The sequence below is a fragment of the Xylaria bambusicola genome, assembly GCF_022495145.1.
Source record: "Xylaria bambusicola strain CBS 139988 unplaced genomic scaffold F5B22scaffold_4, whole genome shotgun sequence".
Taxonomy (NCBI): domain Eukaryota; kingdom Fungi; phylum Ascomycota; class Sordariomycetes; order Xylariales; family Xylariaceae; genus Xylaria; species Xylaria bambusicola.
Window position 1 is genome coordinate 323,515 of NW_025953557.1, and position 15,584 is coordinate 339,098.

General features: G+C 49.4%; 7 protein-coding genes and 1 non-coding gene across 8 annotated transcripts; 3 read left to right on the forward strand and 5 right to left on the reverse strand.

The window, feature by feature from the left end:
- Nucleotides 1-78: 78 nt before the first annotated feature.
- F5B22DRAFT_589763 (putative MFS transporter) lies at nucleotides 79-2,333 on the forward strand. Its single transcript, XM_047973761.1, has 4 exons — nucleotides 79-540; nucleotides 623-1,032; nucleotides 1,115-1,635; nucleotides 1,698-2,333. Exons 1-4 carry the CDS (start codon nucleotides 496-498, stop codon nucleotides 2,165-2,167), a joined length of 1,446 nt encoding a protein of 481 aa, XP_047834760.1. The 5' UTR covers nucleotides 79-495; the 3' UTR covers nucleotides 2,168-2,333.
- Nucleotides 2,334-2,515: 182 nt separating this feature from the next.
- On the forward strand, nucleotides 2,516-2,624 carry F5B22DRAFT_t31. The gene has a single exon. It is a non-coding gene; the product is annotated as a tRNA-Ala (tRNA).
- Nucleotides 2,625-3,376: 752 nt separating this feature from the next.
- F5B22DRAFT_642416 (uncharacterized protein) lies at nucleotides 3,377-4,234 on the reverse strand (the record flags this gene model as incomplete). Its single annotated transcript, XM_047978121.1, has 2 exons — nucleotides 3,377-4,068; nucleotides 4,135-4,234. The coding sequence occupies 2 exons, from the start codon at nucleotides 4,232-4,234 to the stop codon at nucleotides 3,377-3,379; spliced, it is 792 nt and encodes a 263-aa protein (XP_047834761.1).
- Nucleotides 4,235-4,812: 578 nt separating this feature from the next.
- F5B22DRAFT_589770 (uncharacterized protein) lies at nucleotides 4,813-6,169 on the reverse strand. The gene has a single exon (XM_047973762.1). The coding sequence runs from the start codon at nucleotides 6,023-6,025 to the stop codon at nucleotides 4,886-4,888; it is 1,140 nt and encodes a 379-aa protein (XP_047834762.1). The 5' UTR covers nucleotides 6,026-6,169; the 3' UTR covers nucleotides 4,813-4,885.
- A 372-nt stretch (nucleotides 6,170-6,541) lies between these two features.
- Nucleotides 6,542-7,678, reverse strand: F5B22DRAFT_589772 (RNase III domain-containing protein). The gene is made up of 3 exons (XM_047973763.1): nucleotides 7,169-7,678; nucleotides 6,879-7,114; nucleotides 6,542-6,821 (listed from the first exon to the last, which is right to left on the reverse strand). The coding sequence occupies exons 1-3, from the start codon at nucleotides 7,581-7,583 to the stop codon at nucleotides 6,678-6,680; spliced, it is 795 nt and encodes a 264-aa protein (XP_047834763.1). The 5' UTR covers nucleotides 7,584-7,678; the 3' UTR covers nucleotides 6,542-6,677.
- A 223-nt stretch (nucleotides 7,679-7,901) lies between these two features.
- On the forward strand, nucleotides 7,902-10,280 carry F5B22DRAFT_589773 (uncharacterized protein). Its single transcript, XM_047973764.1, has one exon. It carries the CDS (start codon nucleotides 8,242-8,244, stop codon nucleotides 10,000-10,002), a length of 1,761 nt encoding a protein of 586 aa, XP_047834764.1. The 5' UTR covers nucleotides 7,902-8,241; the 3' UTR covers nucleotides 10,003-10,280.
- Nucleotides 10,281-10,287: 7 nt separating this feature from the next.
- F5B22DRAFT_337250 (S-adenosyl-L-methionine-dependent methyltransferase) lies at nucleotides 10,288-12,482 on the reverse strand. Its single transcript, XM_047970868.1, has 2 exons — nucleotides 11,049-12,482; nucleotides 10,288-10,977 (listed from the first exon to the last, which is right to left on the reverse strand). Exons 1-2 carry the CDS (start codon nucleotides 11,929-11,931, stop codon nucleotides 10,574-10,576), a joined length of 1,287 nt encoding a protein of 428 aa, XP_047834765.1. The 5' UTR covers nucleotides 11,932-12,482; the 3' UTR covers nucleotides 10,288-10,573.
- Nucleotides 12,154-15,544, reverse strand: F5B22DRAFT_337231 (uncharacterized protein). The gene is made up of 2 exons (XM_047970867.1): nucleotides 14,867-15,544; nucleotides 12,154-14,805 (listed from the first exon to the last, which is right to left on the reverse strand). Exons 1-2 carry the CDS (start codon nucleotides 15,386-15,388, stop codon nucleotides 12,376-12,378), a joined length of 2,952 nt encoding a protein of 983 aa, XP_047834766.1. The 5' UTR covers nucleotides 15,389-15,544; the 3' UTR covers nucleotides 12,154-12,375.
- Between the last annotated feature and the right edge of the window lie 40 nt (nucleotides 15,545-15,584).

The following is a 15,584-nucleotide window of genomic DNA, read 5'->3' on the forward strand; positions in this document are numbered from 1 at the left end:
GATATCTTGCATTACGACCCTCGTGATTGATCTAGGATATCTAAGATCGATCCGTCATTAGGAACACGCGCAATGTACAAGACATCCTCGCAAATTGGAATGCGCAAGAGTTCCCCCTTGGTAGTAATTTAATATTGTAGCTATTGTGAATTCTTATTATACCAATTGTAGTAGTACCTCATACACCGTCTTTTTCGGCGTTTTGATACCGACCGTCCGTGTTCGGGTCTCAATATCCGGGGCGAAAAGACGATGACACCAAGAAAAGGCTACTTCGAATTGGAGTGAGTGGATCGTGAAAGCTTCAACTCCACAAAACAAGCGTCTTCCCCGCCTTCGGCATCCCTTTCTGGAATACCGGTGTGCCAACAAATTACTTAATCAACCAGTTGAGCCGCTTGACTTTTGGCTCTTTCCCTTTGCTTCCGAGCACCAGTCTAGCTGACAGCTGAGTGCGAGTGATTGCTTGGGGTGAGAGCTCTGAGAAGAGAGAAGATGGCAGACGAAAAATATAATGAAGATGTTGAGAAGCGAGAAACGGTATGTCTGAAATCCTGAATCCTCCTTATTAGTTATCCGTGCCAGTAGAATATAAGAGGCAGTCAACTTACACTTCACGCAGAGCCTAGAGGAGAATGGTGTGATCAGCAATGATGCGATTACCGACGCCGAACGGGCATTAAGATGGAAGCAAGACACGCGCATCATCCCACTATCAGCTGGCATCTACTTCCTCTGTTACTTGGACAGGTCCAACATTGGGAATGCAAAGATCCTGAACGCTTCAACGCACGATGATCTCATGACCGAGGCGAACATCTCGAATTCGCAATTCACAATTGCGCTTTTCGTCTTCCTGGTCGCGTACGGTGTTTTCGAGGTTCCCTCGAATATCTTGTTAAAGAAATTGAGGCCGTCGAGATGGATTGCCTTTCTCATGTTCTCCTGGGGTGTTCTGACTATCGGGCTCGGAGGTATCCATAACTATGCTTCGCTCACTGTTGTCCGCTTCCTGCTTGGCGTGTTCGAAGCGTGAGTAACACCGCCCCCCTTGCCCAGTGCAGGAAGAGTGGTCATGAAGGCGAAATACAATGCTAACTCACTTTCAATGTAGTGGACTTTTCCCTGGGCTTGTATACTATCTCACGTTCTGGTATAAGACCAATGAGCGCAGCATAAGAGTCGCTTTCATCTTGGCATCTGCCACGTTGGCCGGTGCTTTTGGTGGTGCTATAGCCTTCGGAATAGGCCATATCAACAAGGCGGGAGGGCTTTCGGCTTGGCGGTGGCTTTTCATCATCGAGGGCATCCCTTCAGTGCTCTCAGCGTTTCTCGTCTTTTTCTTCCTCCCAGACTTCCCTGAAGACGCGAAGTGGCTGTCGATCCAAGAGCGAGATCTGGCAGTGCACCGCTTGCGTCTGGAAGGGAGCAAAGGTACACATAAAGCCATGACTTGGACCGATGCAAAGCAGACACTTACAGATTGGCGGCTATGGGGACACTACGTCATCTACTTTGGCATCTCTGTCCCATTCAGCTCTCTGTCTCTATTCACGCCTTCTATAACGGCTGGTTTGGGATATGGCGATTTGCGGGCGCAGCTCATGACAGTTCCGCCTTACGCTGTAGCTTACGGTGAGTGATCCCAGCCCTTTGATTCTCTTTGTGCTGCATCGCAATCGCTGAACTGTTGTTAGTGGTCCAAATTCTGACGTCCTGGTCGGCTGACCACTTCAACGAGCGTGGTTTACACTCTGCAGCAATGGCCACTATTGGCGCCATCGGCTTTCTTATATCGGCGGCCCTGCCTCCAGACGCGTACCTTTCTCGCTATGGTGGCCTCATCATTGCAGCATCGGGGGCATTCGCTTGCATCCCTCCGCTGCTAGGTTGGCTGTCATCCAATATTTTCAGTACGGCTTCGGTTGGCATGGCCATCGCGCTAAACATCGGATTAGGTGGTGCGCCTGGCCAAATCGTAGGGGTGTTCATATATAAATCGGATGAAGCGAAGAAGGGTTACCCAACTGGCCACTGGACAAATGCGGCTCTTTTGTTCCTAGTAGCAGTGGGTGGTATTCTGTTGAGGATTTATTATGCTTGGCGGAATAAGAAGATATTAAGGGAACGAGTCGATGGCGAAGAGGTTAGGCTGTTTAAATATTAGAGCAGGGGTCATACTAATTCACGAGACAAATACGTCACGTCATTAACAAGCTTCAACACCCATCATCACCCCATAACATAATTACCAGCTCCATCTTGTAGAGAACGCTGGAGAGAACCAAAAGTCAATGGGCAAGAAAAGAGACCAGGTGAATTGAATCAGAACCGACATACTATGTATACATCGAAGAATTGCTAGTCGGATCATACTTAGGTAAGCTCTGGTAAGCCTAACCGATTTGCAGGGCGGCCCCCACAACTCACACATGGATCATCACAATCATAATTCATTCTACGGAGCGGTGTCTCCACATCGGGGCGTTCGTCCGTTCCATGAACTCACCAATCTGGGCTTGTGGTTTAGTGGTATAATACTCCCTTAGCATCAGCATGTTGCCCTGTATTGGGTATCATCAAGTGATTGGGAGTGGTCCGGGGTTCGATTCCCCGCGAGTCCATCGCCGGAGGTTCAATTCCTCCTGTACCATATATTTTGGAATATTTTCCTCCCTTTTCTTTTGTCAATTTTAGTTTCTAGCAAATCCGGCGTGGTAGGACGGAAATGGGTTTCTCTATACAGCCAAGAGGTGGCCACAGTAGCTAGACGGATTCAACGACCGACCATGACTCCTCCGTCCCTTCTACACTTCCACGCGTCCATAGATTCCAAGTGTGGCAATTAGGAGCACACTCTTCCATCAAGATGGATTAGTTCACGTAGGATGAGTGCTCTCAGGGGATTGTGATGCATTTTACATTCTTCATTCTTCATTTGCGCTGGGCTTCCATTGTGCCGGAGAGTGCAGCGAATAGCAATAGCGCTGGTATGAACCGAATCGAACTCATTAGGAGGTACCGACATGTATAGTTCACCCAGCGCCACCCGGGCGGTTCCCGCAGATGGTTTCTTTTGCATCAAGCATAAATCCAAGAGCATGATGTGTATCATTCAGTCATACACTTAATAGATTACCAACTGTCCTAGAACACGCGCACTGATACACGACTGAGGCCCAAAGTCGCCATACACCAAAGCCTCCGTCATCCATAACAATCACAATGCAACTACTCCAAAGCTCTTCTGCCTTTCTCGACTCTCTTCTTCGTATGTGCTTTCTTTCCATCTAAGTGTCTTCGACAGTAATAGCCGTGATGATGAGCGCTTTCGAATGCTCTTGCTATCGTTGCCTCGTTACCTCGACCGCAAGTATCATTCAATTCGTAAGCTGGAGAAACGTTTCGGCGAAGAAGAAGAATCTTGTTGCTGTCGCTTCGCCCCTTTTCTCGGCTCGGCGCCCTGTGCCCTTTTCCGCTTCAAAGGCTTGACGGGCTTTGTGGTAGCCCCATTCCCGCACGGGGTGCGTCTACCTTCACTCGATCTCTTAAGATCGGCGGCGTCTTGTCTTTCAACGTGTGCTTCGGTGTTCTCGTCAATATCGAGGCCGCCAGCCAACTCATTGAAAAGGACTGCGTCAATGAGAATCCATGAAGTGTGCTCTTCGCGACGATGATTCGCGTCCTTGGGGGCATCACCGACGTTTCGGCGAAATGCGTCTATCTCATGTATAAATCGGTCACTCTCGCGAGATCGGGGAGGAGAGTGTATATTCTTTAGCCAATGCTGGCGGGCTCCTATCAGACATGTGAAGAGTTCGAAGAATGTGGCTTCTGGGAGTAGCCGTGCCCAGTTAATCTCGCGTTGGACGAGGGGAAGAATATCCCAGAGGTCGACGCCTTTCATATGCGCCGTGCGGACAATGGGGCTGGCGACACGGAACATATCAGCCAAAGTTTGAGCAACGGACCGGCGCACCATTTGGCAGCCCGTTGATTCAAGTGAATTGGCGACTTGTGCATCACGGCGTACGTCGTACATCAGTTGTTTCTCAGATTGATATCTCACTGTGCGAGGCATCAGAGCCGATTCCCAGGAGTACACATGTGTTGGGTGGGGGGGGGGACACCTACGTCCGGCAGTTGGCATGACGCCTCGAAGGCAGCTTGTAACGGGTGTTATAGGAGCCGTAGGAACGCGAGGTTTCCGAGTTTTCTTGATCTTTCTGGCCATGATGACGTTAAACAGTGGCTATTGAACGAAGTTTGCGGTTCAGTCAGGATGCTCGACAATTCCAAGGATGATAGGTTGGATAGAAACAATACAAAGACGCTGCGGTCTATAGTAGTAGTTGTGAAATAGTATCTACGCTGATGATGATAGAGCAAAAGCGTGTGATTGAGGTAGCGCTCTACACGACATTGGTATCTCGAGGATTACTGGACTAGGGGCGTAGTATACTACTTAAGAAGCGTGTGAATGAGTAACAAACATGCTAAAGTCATTGAGAAGGCCGGAGGTACTCGACAATGTGGCAAGCACGAAAAGTCCAAAACACATATGTACTACTACTATGTACCTACTGAGGTACTTGTCACTCACCATTGACAGTCAATGCCCCTAGCACAGTAGCAAAATACCAATATGTTCTCACAGAGACAATGAAACAGCCAATACAGCCATTTGTGGTCGTTTACATGGACCTCTGCTATCCCAGATGATAAGGACAATCCGAGCCATACTTCCTAACACATGTTGATAGAGGCACAAGAATATGGGAACAGGTGCATAGAGAAAGATTAGAGTAAGCTATAGAGGTTTGGCGTTTCTGGAGTAGCCGTTTAGACACTTAATTCATCTTGATTATTCCTCCTAGCTACCTGATTAGCCCAACAGTGGTGTATCCTCATGGACAGTACTATCATCGTCATCTGTTTCCTCGCTAAACTCCCTGATTCCAAGGAGCCATTGTTTGTTCTCTTGCGCGACTCTTCGTATACATAACGTCGCACCGGGGCCGAAAAGGAGGGATGATATCATCAGTGGTAGTAATTCGTCGACATTGACATCGACAAACATCCAGTAATAAACTAGAGCGGCGGTGTAGAGGAAGTTGATCAGAATAAACTTGAGTGCCATCTGTGTCATCTGCCGGCTATCGTCCATGAAGCCAAGATTTGAGACAAAAGTCACATGCAAAATAAATGAGACGAAACCAGGTAGGAAGTAGATACACCACAAAGACTCGTCATGGGTTCGGAGACAATGTGGTTCATCGTTCCTTAGCAGCCTAGTCGCGGCGAATTTGACAACCCAGTGCACGACAGCCACCCACAATGGAAAGATGAGCCAAATCATGACTGACGTGGCGTTTCGGAGTGTGAGCATTAGCACGCTGGGAACCATATATCCCACAGCAACCGCTATGATTATAGCGTAAACCTCGGCCTCACAGGTAAGACTGCGCGTCGAGTCGATTCGGTCGCCAACCTGCTGTCTATCTTGGCGTGCCTGACCACTTTCTTGTGCATCTTCGTTTACACTCCTGACATCAACCCAAAAGTCCCTAGAGCTTTTGATGAAAGTTGGAATAATCCACAAATTCCAAACAAACGCGCCCCCGATGAGGTTGGAAACCAACCAGCTGGCCGTTGGGGAGCGAATGCTCCATTTAAGTTTGTTGCATTCCCTGGCGGCTTCTACGCGGGAGACAGTGAGCAAAGCCCCCAGGAAGCTCAGATACCAGCCGAAGAAATAGATACCATGCCCAGGGCCGGTGGCGAACATGAAAAGAGAGACGAGATAACATAATGGAGCACCGAGAACAGGTACACGCGATATCTCGGGCAGCCGGGAACGCGCGTGGCATTGTGAGTAAAGCAAGGACGCGTTCACGTCGCCATGGAATAGAAAGGTGCAGGCAGCTAAGCCAGAGATGAGGACGGGTACGATGAGTAGGTACCGGACACGAACCCGCTCAGCAGGTGGCCGGGAAGATAGAAATAGGCCGATGATGCCGTTCATTGGGCCAATTATATCTTATTACTCGGCGAGAAAATGATATAGAATGAGTTAGATGTAGAAGTGGTGTGCTTGGAGATTTACCCGTTGCAAAGCTTCAGTCACAGCAAGGTGGCTGTGAGGGTAATTATAAGGACAAGATTGGCCAACGAGGTAGTACCAAGGTAGGTTCACGGTTCACGGACAAAGGGCCCCAAGGCACATTTGAACTTAGATACCGAGTAGTAGGTATGTAGGTAGGTAGTGCAGGTCAACTGACACTGTAGGTACTAAGATATGTTGACACTGTACCACAACCCACGACCTCCTACGCCCAGACCCCAAGTGATTATATACAGGCTGGATGAAAATGACGACTGCCGCTTTCTAGACAGCTCAATGAAGCCTTTCGTACTAGCCTGGAGCGAAAAAGGCAGAAGTAGTAAGGAAAAGGCACGACGAACGTTGCGGTGAGGACAGCCGTCATGAAGATGAAAGCGCGCTCATGCTCCATCAGAGTATTCCGGGTTGCGTATTCAGGCACCGTAAACTGCAGATTTATGTATTTCTATTGTGTGGCATACGATGAGTGTTCATGTCGTAGTACACTATACAGTTGTTTTTACATAATCATACAAGGGGCTATTCTATGCACAGGTGAGTTCTGTGTTGTATACTATGATTGAAGCCTCTTAATTATCCTTTCGCGCACGATTCTACTGGCGGTCTTTCCGCCATTTTGCAACGCAATAGCGCCAACGAGGGAATATATAGCGCCCGACATGACTATGTAGAGGCCTGAGCCTACTTCGTTCTCAGGCTAGAGAAGACGGATTAGCATCTGATGTTCACACAGAATATACCATGGTGCTCTTACCATCCGGGGCTTCCACCTCACCACCTCAGACAAGCCCGTATCAAGGGCAAGTTTTGTCAACTTTTCGGGTGTGAAAATATCGTTTGGCTGGCTTTCAGATAGATTATCAAGACTCCGCAAAGCAGGATCTTCAAAAGGCTGTCGCTGTTCGGCATATGGGTCGGCCATGACACTATCACTTTTAGATGGGGAGGTAACGATGTAATTCATCGCTTCCATTATGCATATCTGTCGACCTAGGGAGTACTATCAGTCATATGGTCCTGCCATCGTCGAGCACTTAGGCGTACCAAGGAAACCTAGGCGATCATTGAAGCCTCTCCTGCCCTGATCAAAGCTCTTGTGTGTGACTGCCAGCCATTTCAATTCCTCGGGTAACATCCTTTCGCCATCACGGCCGAGGAAAGTGTTTAAAGCATCGTCCAGCTTCTTCGGATCCTCGTTGACGCGCCACCGCGAGCGGGCTGGATCCTTTGTTATGTGAGGGGAGAATGGCGCCATCATGGCTTGGGGTGTGTAGCTCCATCGAGGTGCCTCCTGCTCGGCGACGGCGGCTTCTGAGGGTCGGGACGCTGATGTCGCAAAGGCTCGAAGGCATGTGGAAGCCATTGAGCGGCTTACAGCAGAGCACGCATTCCGGCCTTTGTAGCGTCTGAGCGCTTGCCGTGACAAGCTCATAGCTGACTGGGAAGACTTGAGGGCCATTGAGACGGGGATTGACTGCGTCTAATGCACCGAATTGCTGATAGTGGTGACGGAGTCGACATATAATATACCAATGTAGTTCGTGATTCTGATAGGAAGTGCCCCAGTGACTTTTTTCTAGAGTGGGTCGTGTAGTTACCTTGTGGCCAATGGGGATCACATCCTCATCCTCTAGCATACCTTAGGTACCTAGGTAGGTACCTAATAGCTTCAATGGCTTTAGTTGGTACCTTCTGGATACCTGTAGATAGAGTACCGAGGTACCTACCTGGTACCAGCACTTATCCCCAGATCCTCTTCACTAGCTCTCTCCATTGACACGCCTCTCGAGTCACAGACGCGTCAAACTCGTCCATCAATTATGGGCATCGTTAATTTTGATACCTGCTTGTCAACTTGATACAGCCCAATTGCCATCATTCAATTTTGTCCTGAAGCTTTCGCAAAGTCTGTAAATTCGCCTACTTATGTCTCGGGCTGCCAATTCGTTCCTCAAACGTCTCGCCTAGCTGATGCATGCGCAGCGTGCCGCACCTGAATAAGTAGGTACCTAAGTACCTACTAGACACTCGTCCCCTCGACGACTGTGACATTCTGGGATGCAATTGGATTTACAAACCCCTAGCTACGGCTTTCGGGGAATTTTCAATCAAGAAACATGACAAGAAACATGACTGGTACAGCACAGCCTAGCCAACAGAACCGAGACAATCCACTTGTCAAGGCATTGGCGCAAGCCCTGCCAAAGGACTCGCACTACACAGCATGGCATCTGTCCACGACACCTACACCCGCAGAAGCGCTTTGTTATCCTCCCGCCTTGAACTCGACGACCGAGAAGCGCCCGAGTAAACCTTTGAAGACGTATTGTGAAAAACATTTCCTAGCCGTGTCTGTTACCGAACCAGCACGGACTAGCGATGTCCTGGTGCTTGGCCTGGAAGTCTACATTTATACTACAGCCTTCTCTACAGCCATATTTGTTGCGAAGGCAGACTCGACAGGGTATTCATACATCCAGTCTACGCCTCCGGGCTTCTCTCCCATCCGGGCCGTCACTATAGCCTTTTTGGATTTCCTCGTCGAACATCGACGGCGACCAGCCAAGCAATTGATAATCAATCTTTTCGCCCGTGCCCAGGCCCAGTATCTGTTCCCAGGAAGCGTTAAAAATGATAAAAAACATATTCTGGATGATAGGGGCCTCATCAAATGGTGGTGCCGAGTGCTGAACCCCCTCCTTGAAAATCATGTTCAAAAAGATACAACTAGAACTTGGGACCATGTGCATGGATATCTGATTATACCTGGGCTCGATGATTACGAGACCCGTGCCTTTATCCCTAGGACCGAACATGCCGCTCGTAACTGGTCACTACGTCATCCTCTTGAATTAATATCACCATACACAAAAGAGGCTGCCAACTACGGATATATACCGCCTAGATGTCTCATTCCCACATATCCGGATGATCCAAAGGCACGCTTTGTAGAAGAATTAGAAGAGTCCACATCGGAGAAGACCAAGCTGCTCAGCGGGTGGAAAACTCCGAAGACGCTCGATCAGTTCTGGGAGATGATGGCTTTTCGACAAGAGTGTTCGAGCGGACGAATCACGGGGTTTGTTTGGCTTGTTTTCGAACCGCCTGCCGCTTCGACATCTTCGCAAAAACAAAACGCGAATCGGGCGACCTCGACCCCTGCTACTACAACTTTGCTCACCCCTGCTGCGTCCTTCAGCGATCCCTCAAACCACGTAGGGTCTCTTTCGACGCCTGGAAATCCCCAGGAAGCTGGGCTCACGTCTCTCGAAACACCGGCTTCGTCGCCCTCCAGGCCGGCACTCTCGAGTGTAAAATTGCGACAACGAAAACGTAAAGCTAAGAAAATACTCAAGGGACCTATCATACCTCGAGAACCTCGTGTCAAGACTCACCATGCCAAATTTCCTGGCCAGATCGACACACCGTATTATTATTGGCCAGAAGCAGGGAGAGGCCAGGTGGTATTAGACGATAGTGGTTATAAGCGAGCCGTAGAGTTGCTCCTCCATCTCGAATTCAAGGGTCTTGAGCAAGCAATCGCTAGTACATCGAGGTGGACTGGTGAAGTCAACATGGGCGACGGCTGGGCATTACCTGTTACTGGTGAAAAGATATTAGCTGAATCAGCACCTGCACTTCCAATCAAGACGATGAACAACTTGACAGGCTTGATTCAGAAAAAGAGGAAGAGTGAAGACGAGCCTTCGAATGATATCCAACCGACGATGCTGAGTAAAGGCTTGGTGCGAAAAAAGGCGAAACTTGATAACAACGAAGGATTAATTAATATTCAGAGCGCCAACGAAGTGAACGCGGAACCTAGGGTGAACATATTAGGATCGGGATTGGTAAAGAAGAAACCGAAGACAAGTTGACTTTCTGTATAATGGATTTCCAGATTTAGGCATAGTTCGGAGTACCGGTATTGGATCTGGGGCAAAGGGCAAACCAAGGCGCACCTTATTGGGAAGGATGGGAGCAGGGCATTAGAAGATCTATTCTTGAATCAAGCACATTAGGAGCTTGGTCGAATCATTTGAAGAAGCAACAACCTTTAATTTCAGGATGTCATGGAGGTATGTCCCAGAGTGAGTAGAAGGTCAGTCACAGTCAAGTAGGTAGGTAGAAGGGATAGTATAGGCGTCAATATTCATTGAATCCTGAACCCTCCAACCCTCGAAGGGGGGCCAACACCCCTTTATATAGCCAGTAGGTCTAATACAGCCACCCCTAGGGTCTATGTGACTATATCACCTGACACAGGAGTCCAAAATGTTCGTGATTCTGATAGAATAAATCTAACGACTTGAACTTATGACTTTATGCCTGGAGATCCTTGCTTGATTGTGAAGTGCACTGATACAAGCCAGATTACACGCCCTATTGATACATTTTCGATTTTGACAGGGAAACCTATTACGATCACGGCCCTAAATCAGGGTTGGCTTACGACTCTTCGACCCTCATAAGAAAAACCACCCTTCCATGACCCATACCTCGCACAGGAACCTCTCTACCACATACATTTATAATTTGTTGTTCTTCGTCGTTTGAAAACTGAGAGTCTGGAGAATCACGCCATATCTCCAGGACATCCCACCCGGAAGCTGCTTGTTCCTTGTGTTCAGTGCCGTTCGTTTCTAGATGTTGTTGGGATCTAGAGCGTACGAGAGCCATCTCCACTACGCGGATGGCCTGCTTCATGTCGCCGACCTCGAATACGGCGATGCGCGGAAGAAGCGTATCCGCGATATCAAGGAGGCGCTTGTAGAATATGTCCTCAGGCGCACAGCTTGTGGTTAAGGGTAATTTAGTTGGCACAAGAGCAATCTTCGGCTCGTAATTGCGCACTGTAGGGTCTAGGAGTTAGTGATTATCTAACTTCATATTGAACGTGCGAAAGATCTTTTGGAGAACTCACCACTGCGCCCTGTATCAACCTGAAATCCGCGCTGAGAGATATATGGCGGATTCGAGACGAGAATGTCCACTCTTCGTGTCTGTTCTCCTTCATCTTCGTATCGAACTGCGTCTCCCTCGTCCAGATACGCCATCCACTCATCGGTAAAGATATCCGCTTGCCTAAACGTGACAGCTTTTTTAACCATATCCCCAAAAGAAAGCCCATAATTCAATGAGCTAGATTGTGATCCCTGGAAATTATGCGCCAGATTCCTCTTCGCAAGACGGACCGCGCGCGGTTCAACATCAAACCCAAAAACGCGCAACGGCGGGGCTCCTTGCATCATCATTAACGGTCGCCTTCGACCCAGCTCCATTAAACCGTACATATAGAGCGATAGGCCTATACATCCGGTCCCAGAGCACAAATCGAGAACCCGCAAATCCTCAACTGCTTTCCCCTCCTTATCGGGACGATAAAACGGCGCAGAGAACACCATATCCGCAAGCTTGGAAACCCACGCTTCCGTCTCAGGACGTGGGATTAACACTCCCTTGTCGCAGAGGATGTCGAGGTCTGCGAAGGGTTGCGAGCCGAGAACATATTGCAGCGGCTCGCCGGCGCCGCGACGCGCAACGAGACGGGCGACGGCATCCACTGGCCCTGCCGCACCGCCATCGGCGCCCCTCTTCCGCCTAGATCTACCACTACCTCTGTGTCGGCGCGTTGGGGGCGCATCACGTCCGTTTCGACGCGGATATGAGGCAGCGGCTACGTGTTGGCGGATCCATCGCAGCTCCAATTGCGCCGACTCTATGGTCCTGCAAGCCGGGAGAAGCGTCGCGAGATGTGGGGATATTCTGCCGGCGCGCCGGAAGAGCGACGGCTCCAGGCGCGGCATTTTCGACTTTTGATCCTTTGGGTGATCAATCGATTAATTGCTTACCAGTCCAAAATCCTCTGCAATTAAAGCTGGGTAGCTCCCGCACGGCACAGGCTCCACATTAGAGTGTGGAGGAGAACATCTGTAGAGAACTCGGATACAAAACCATCACACACAGTTTATCTTCCGATTCTTAAAAGATATGTGCGGGGCAAAAAGGTAGGCAGTAGTTCTCAGGGCCAAAGTAGACATCGGTGCCAGACTCTAGGATTGGCTATGTACTTTGGTTTGCAATCTTCGCGATGGGGTGGGGTGGGAGATGAAGAGGGAAGAAAAGACAAAATACGGTTTGAGCAGCGAAACCCATTTATAATACCATTTTTATACAATTCGGGGTATTGACATCTATACAGATATAGTTACATGTAGCGTTGACATTCTACGGTCTAGATGACAGTCTGTCTATATTTTAGACCCTTTTGGCAGTAGATAATTAACGCCTTTGCCCCCTTTCATAACGAAGACTTTGGTAGCCTTGCGGATATCGTTTTCAGGGGTGTTCAGCTTCTCTTGTGCCTGGGGTGTCTGGAGAATTTGCTCGGTAATCCATGCCTCAAGTTTGTTTTCGTCGAGATCTATCGGCGCGAGTGGTATATCTACCACACACCGCTTCTTGCCATTAACAGCTACAGTGCATTTTGCATAGGCGAAATTCAACAATGGCAACGAACCGTCGGGTTTGGGCCACCGAGCCAGAGCAGCCTCGTCGAAAAGCATCCCCTCATTTGGCCGCAACATGCTCCAGCATTCTTCTGCGGATGCGGGAGCAATAGGCGCCATTAGGCGCACCAACTCGGTCGTTGCTGCGAGTTTGACTACATGAGAAGCATTAGGCTTGTCGATTATAATATTGGTCAGACTCATCAGCGTTGATACTGCTGTATTAAGCGCGTACACCTTCTCGCAAGCGGCCGTGACACTGATGATTGATTCCTGAACAGTGCGCCAAACAGTCATGCTGTCATCCCATTGCGCTGTTCGTTCTTTGGTCATGTCAATCGAATCCTCTTTTTTCCTAGCGAAATACTCTTTAGCGTCGAACGGCATAGAGCTATCGCCGGTCATCTGCACAGTGGCTGCAAGCGCGTGGACATGATCATAAACTCGACGCAGCCATCTCGAAACGCCTGCAATTTTGTTGTCGTCCCAATTGAGAACCTCTGCCACTGGCGCCTGGAACAGGATATGAGCCCGGGTGGCGTCAGCCCCGTGCTTCGAGATAAAAGTGGTCGGATCGACTCCATTGTGTTTTGACTTTGACATTTTTTCATATGTAATGATAGGACACTTTTCTGATCCTACAATTTTTGGCTCGGACGGGTTCGACATATCAACCTCATCCGGTTTTAAGAAGCGGCCACTATCGGGATCAAGATAAGTCTTACCATGAACCATACCTTGCGTGATGAGTCGTTTGAAGGGCTCGTGCGATGCAGTTTCAGTCACGCCGTCATGATCAGCCTTAATGTTTGGGTACAAATTACCCATGATGGCTTTGTAGAAAAACCTTGCATAGAGAAGATGAAGAATAGCGTGCTCAACGCCTCCGATATATACATCTACAGGCAGGTGAGTCCGAGCAGCGGCTTCACAGACAGGGTGGTCTTCGTTACGAGGATCGGCGAACCTCATATAATACCAGCTAGAATCCACAAATGTATCCATTGTATCGGTATCTCTCTTGGCTGTACCGTGACACTTTGGACACGTTGTATTGACCCAATCTGTCGCAAATTCGAGAGGGTTTCCTGCTCGACCGCTGGCCCAGTGGAAATCGACCTCTGGAAGCTCGACGGGAAGCTGATCGTCGGGAACTGCCTGTGGCCCGCAGCTTCCGCAATGGATAATTGGTATAGGTGTACCCCAGTATCTCTGTCTGCTGATGAGCCAGTCTCTAAGCTTCCACTTTGTCTGAAGTTCAGATAGGTTTGTTTCACTTCGTATTTGCTCGACAATAGACTCTACGACCTCATCAGATGACCTTCCGCTGTATTTGCCGGCAAGCTTCGTCATGTATCCCGATTCCAAGTACGGCCCATCCATCTTCGTGGAATGTCCAGTTGAATTTGGAGTGATCACGTATTTGATTTCTCCCGACGGTACGTTCTGTTGCCAGAAGGCAAAGTCCCTAGCGTCATGCGCAGGGACCCCCATAACAGCACCGGTTTCGTAGTCCCCACCCACATAGGGGGCGATGAAGACGGGTAGTGGCTCTGTTTGCATAGGAAATTCAGATCCTATGCGACTAATGGGATTATGCGCTTGGATATATGGTATCCGGTACCCTTGCATATTCTGCTCTGTCGACTTTTCTAGTGTCTCCAAGTATTCACGAACTTTCGGATCGAAGCTTGCGAGGTCTTTCGCGAGTTTACTACTTGAAGATATAGCAATAAACTGGGCCCCAAATATGGTCTCCGGTCGTGTTGTATATATCTCGAGGTCCTCCAAAGCACCCAGCTGAGGCTGGCCATGAAGAATCAGGGGAAAGCGGTATCTTGCACCTGTCGTTCGTCCGAGCCAATTTTTCTGCATAGCAAGCACTCGATCTGGCCAGCGATTTTCCTTCGCAAGCTCATCGAGGTCACGCAGCAGAGCCTCTTTGAATTCGGTGATACGAAAGAACCACTGTTCAAGCGGGCGCTGTTCCACTTTGGCTCCCGATCTCCATGATCGTCCTTCCGAGTCTACCTGCTCGTTCGCTAAGACAGTCTTGTCTACGGGGTCCCAGTTAACAACAGCGTGCTGGCGGGTGACTAAGCCGAACTGGCGTAGGAGGAGGAAGAGCTTCTGGGTATGCTTGTAAAACCCGGGATCACATGTGGCGAATTCCTACAGAACAAAACCGTCAACTGACCAGGAATCCCCAAGCTCATCTGATATCAGGACGCACCCTTGACCAGTCAAAACTACCGTTCATCAACTCCAACTGCTCCTTCATACGCGCGATGTTTGCGCGAGTCCACTCAGCAGGTGCAACACCTCGTTCGATAGCTGCGTTCTCAGCTGGTAAACCGAAGGCGTCCCAGCCCATTGGCAGGAGAACGTTACGCCCCCTCAGTGTATGGTACCGTGCCACAACGTCCGCTATGGTGTAGACACGGAGGTGACCCAAGTGAAGCGTCCCCGAAGGATATGGGAACATAGACAGAATATACATATGGTCGGCGGGGCTCTGAGAATCTGGCTCAAGGTTGGAGGACGTGGTGGATGGTTTGGCGGCAAGCGACGGCCGCTCGCGCTGTCGATTTTCGGTCCATCTTTGGCGCCATTTTTCATCTAATTTTGGGAGGTTGAGATGGGCCGTTGCATAGCATCTTGTATGGAGGGCAAAGAGCGATCGTCTCGCGATCAATGTTGGCGTGGGAAGCTGCAGGCAGCCAGGGCCAGCAAGCTTTCTTATGGCGTGATACATTAGAGGCTTTGCATGGTCACAGCAGTTCCAAGTGAGCTTTGAACAGACTTGAGGCTACAACAAGTCCTCACAACTATCGTGATCGTATGCGACGAATGGCCTCACGAACTAAATCTGTTCGCATTCGGACCTGCGCGTAATTGGGATGGCATTTTGGAAGAGGAATACGGTACAAGACCACTGAGATAGATCCCTG

What these genes read in the sequence shown, in the direction of transcription:
- F5B22DRAFT_589763 (XM_047973761.1), top strand. Translation starts at nt 496, where the DNA reads ATGGCAGACGAAAAATATAATGAAGATGTTGAGAAGCGAGAAACG. An exon ending in ATGTTGAGAAGCGAGAAACG is followed by an intron (nt 541 to 622) that starts GTATGTCTGAAA and finishes CACTTCACGCAG; the next exon opens with AGCCTAGAGGAGAATGGTGT. An exon ending in CTGCTTGGCGTGTTCGAAGC is followed by an intron (nt 1,033 to 1,114) that starts GTGAGTAACACC and finishes CTTTCAATGTAG; the next exon opens with TGGACTTTTCCCTGGGCTTG.
- F5B22DRAFT_589770 (XM_047973762.1), bottom strand. Translation starts at nt 6,025, where the DNA reads ATGAACGGCATCATCGGCCTATTTCTATCTTCCCGGCCACCTGCTGAG.
- F5B22DRAFT_589772 (XM_047973763.1), bottom strand. Translation starts at nt 7,583, where the DNA reads ATGGCCCTCAAGTCTTCCCAGTCAGCTATGAGCTTGTCACGGCAAGCG. An exon ending in TGATCGCCTAGGTTTCCTTG is followed by an intron (nt 7,115 to 7,168) that starts GTACGCCTAAGT and finishes AGTACTCCCTAG; the next exon opens with GTCGACAGATATGCATAATG. An exon ending in TGAGGTGGAAGCCCCGGATG is followed by an intron (nt 6,822 to 6,878) that starts GTAAGAGCACCA and finishes CGTCTTCTCTAG; the next exon opens with CCTGAGAACGAAGTAGGCTC.
- F5B22DRAFT_589773 (XM_047973764.1), top strand. Translation starts at nt 8,242, where the DNA reads ATGACAAGAAACATGACTGGTACAGCACAGCCTAGCCAACAGAACCGA.
- F5B22DRAFT_337250 (XM_047970868.1), bottom strand. Translation starts at nt 11,931, where the DNA reads ATGCCGCGCCTGGAGCCGTCGCTCTTCCGGCGCGCCGGCAGAATATCC. An exon ending in GGTTGATACAGGGCGCAGTG is followed by an intron (nt 10,978 to 11,048) that starts GTGAGTTCTCCA and finishes TAGACCCTACAG; the next exon opens with TGCGCAATTACGAGCCGAAG.
- F5B22DRAFT_337231 (XM_047970867.1), bottom strand. Translation starts at nt 15,388, where the DNA reads ATGTATCACGCCATAAGAAAGCTTGCTGGCCCTGGCTGCCTGCAGCTT. An exon ending in GTAGTTTTGACTGGTCAAGG is followed by an intron (nt 14,806 to 14,866) that starts GTGCGTCCTGAT and finishes TTTGTTCTGTAG; the next exon opens with GAATTCGCCACATGTGATCC.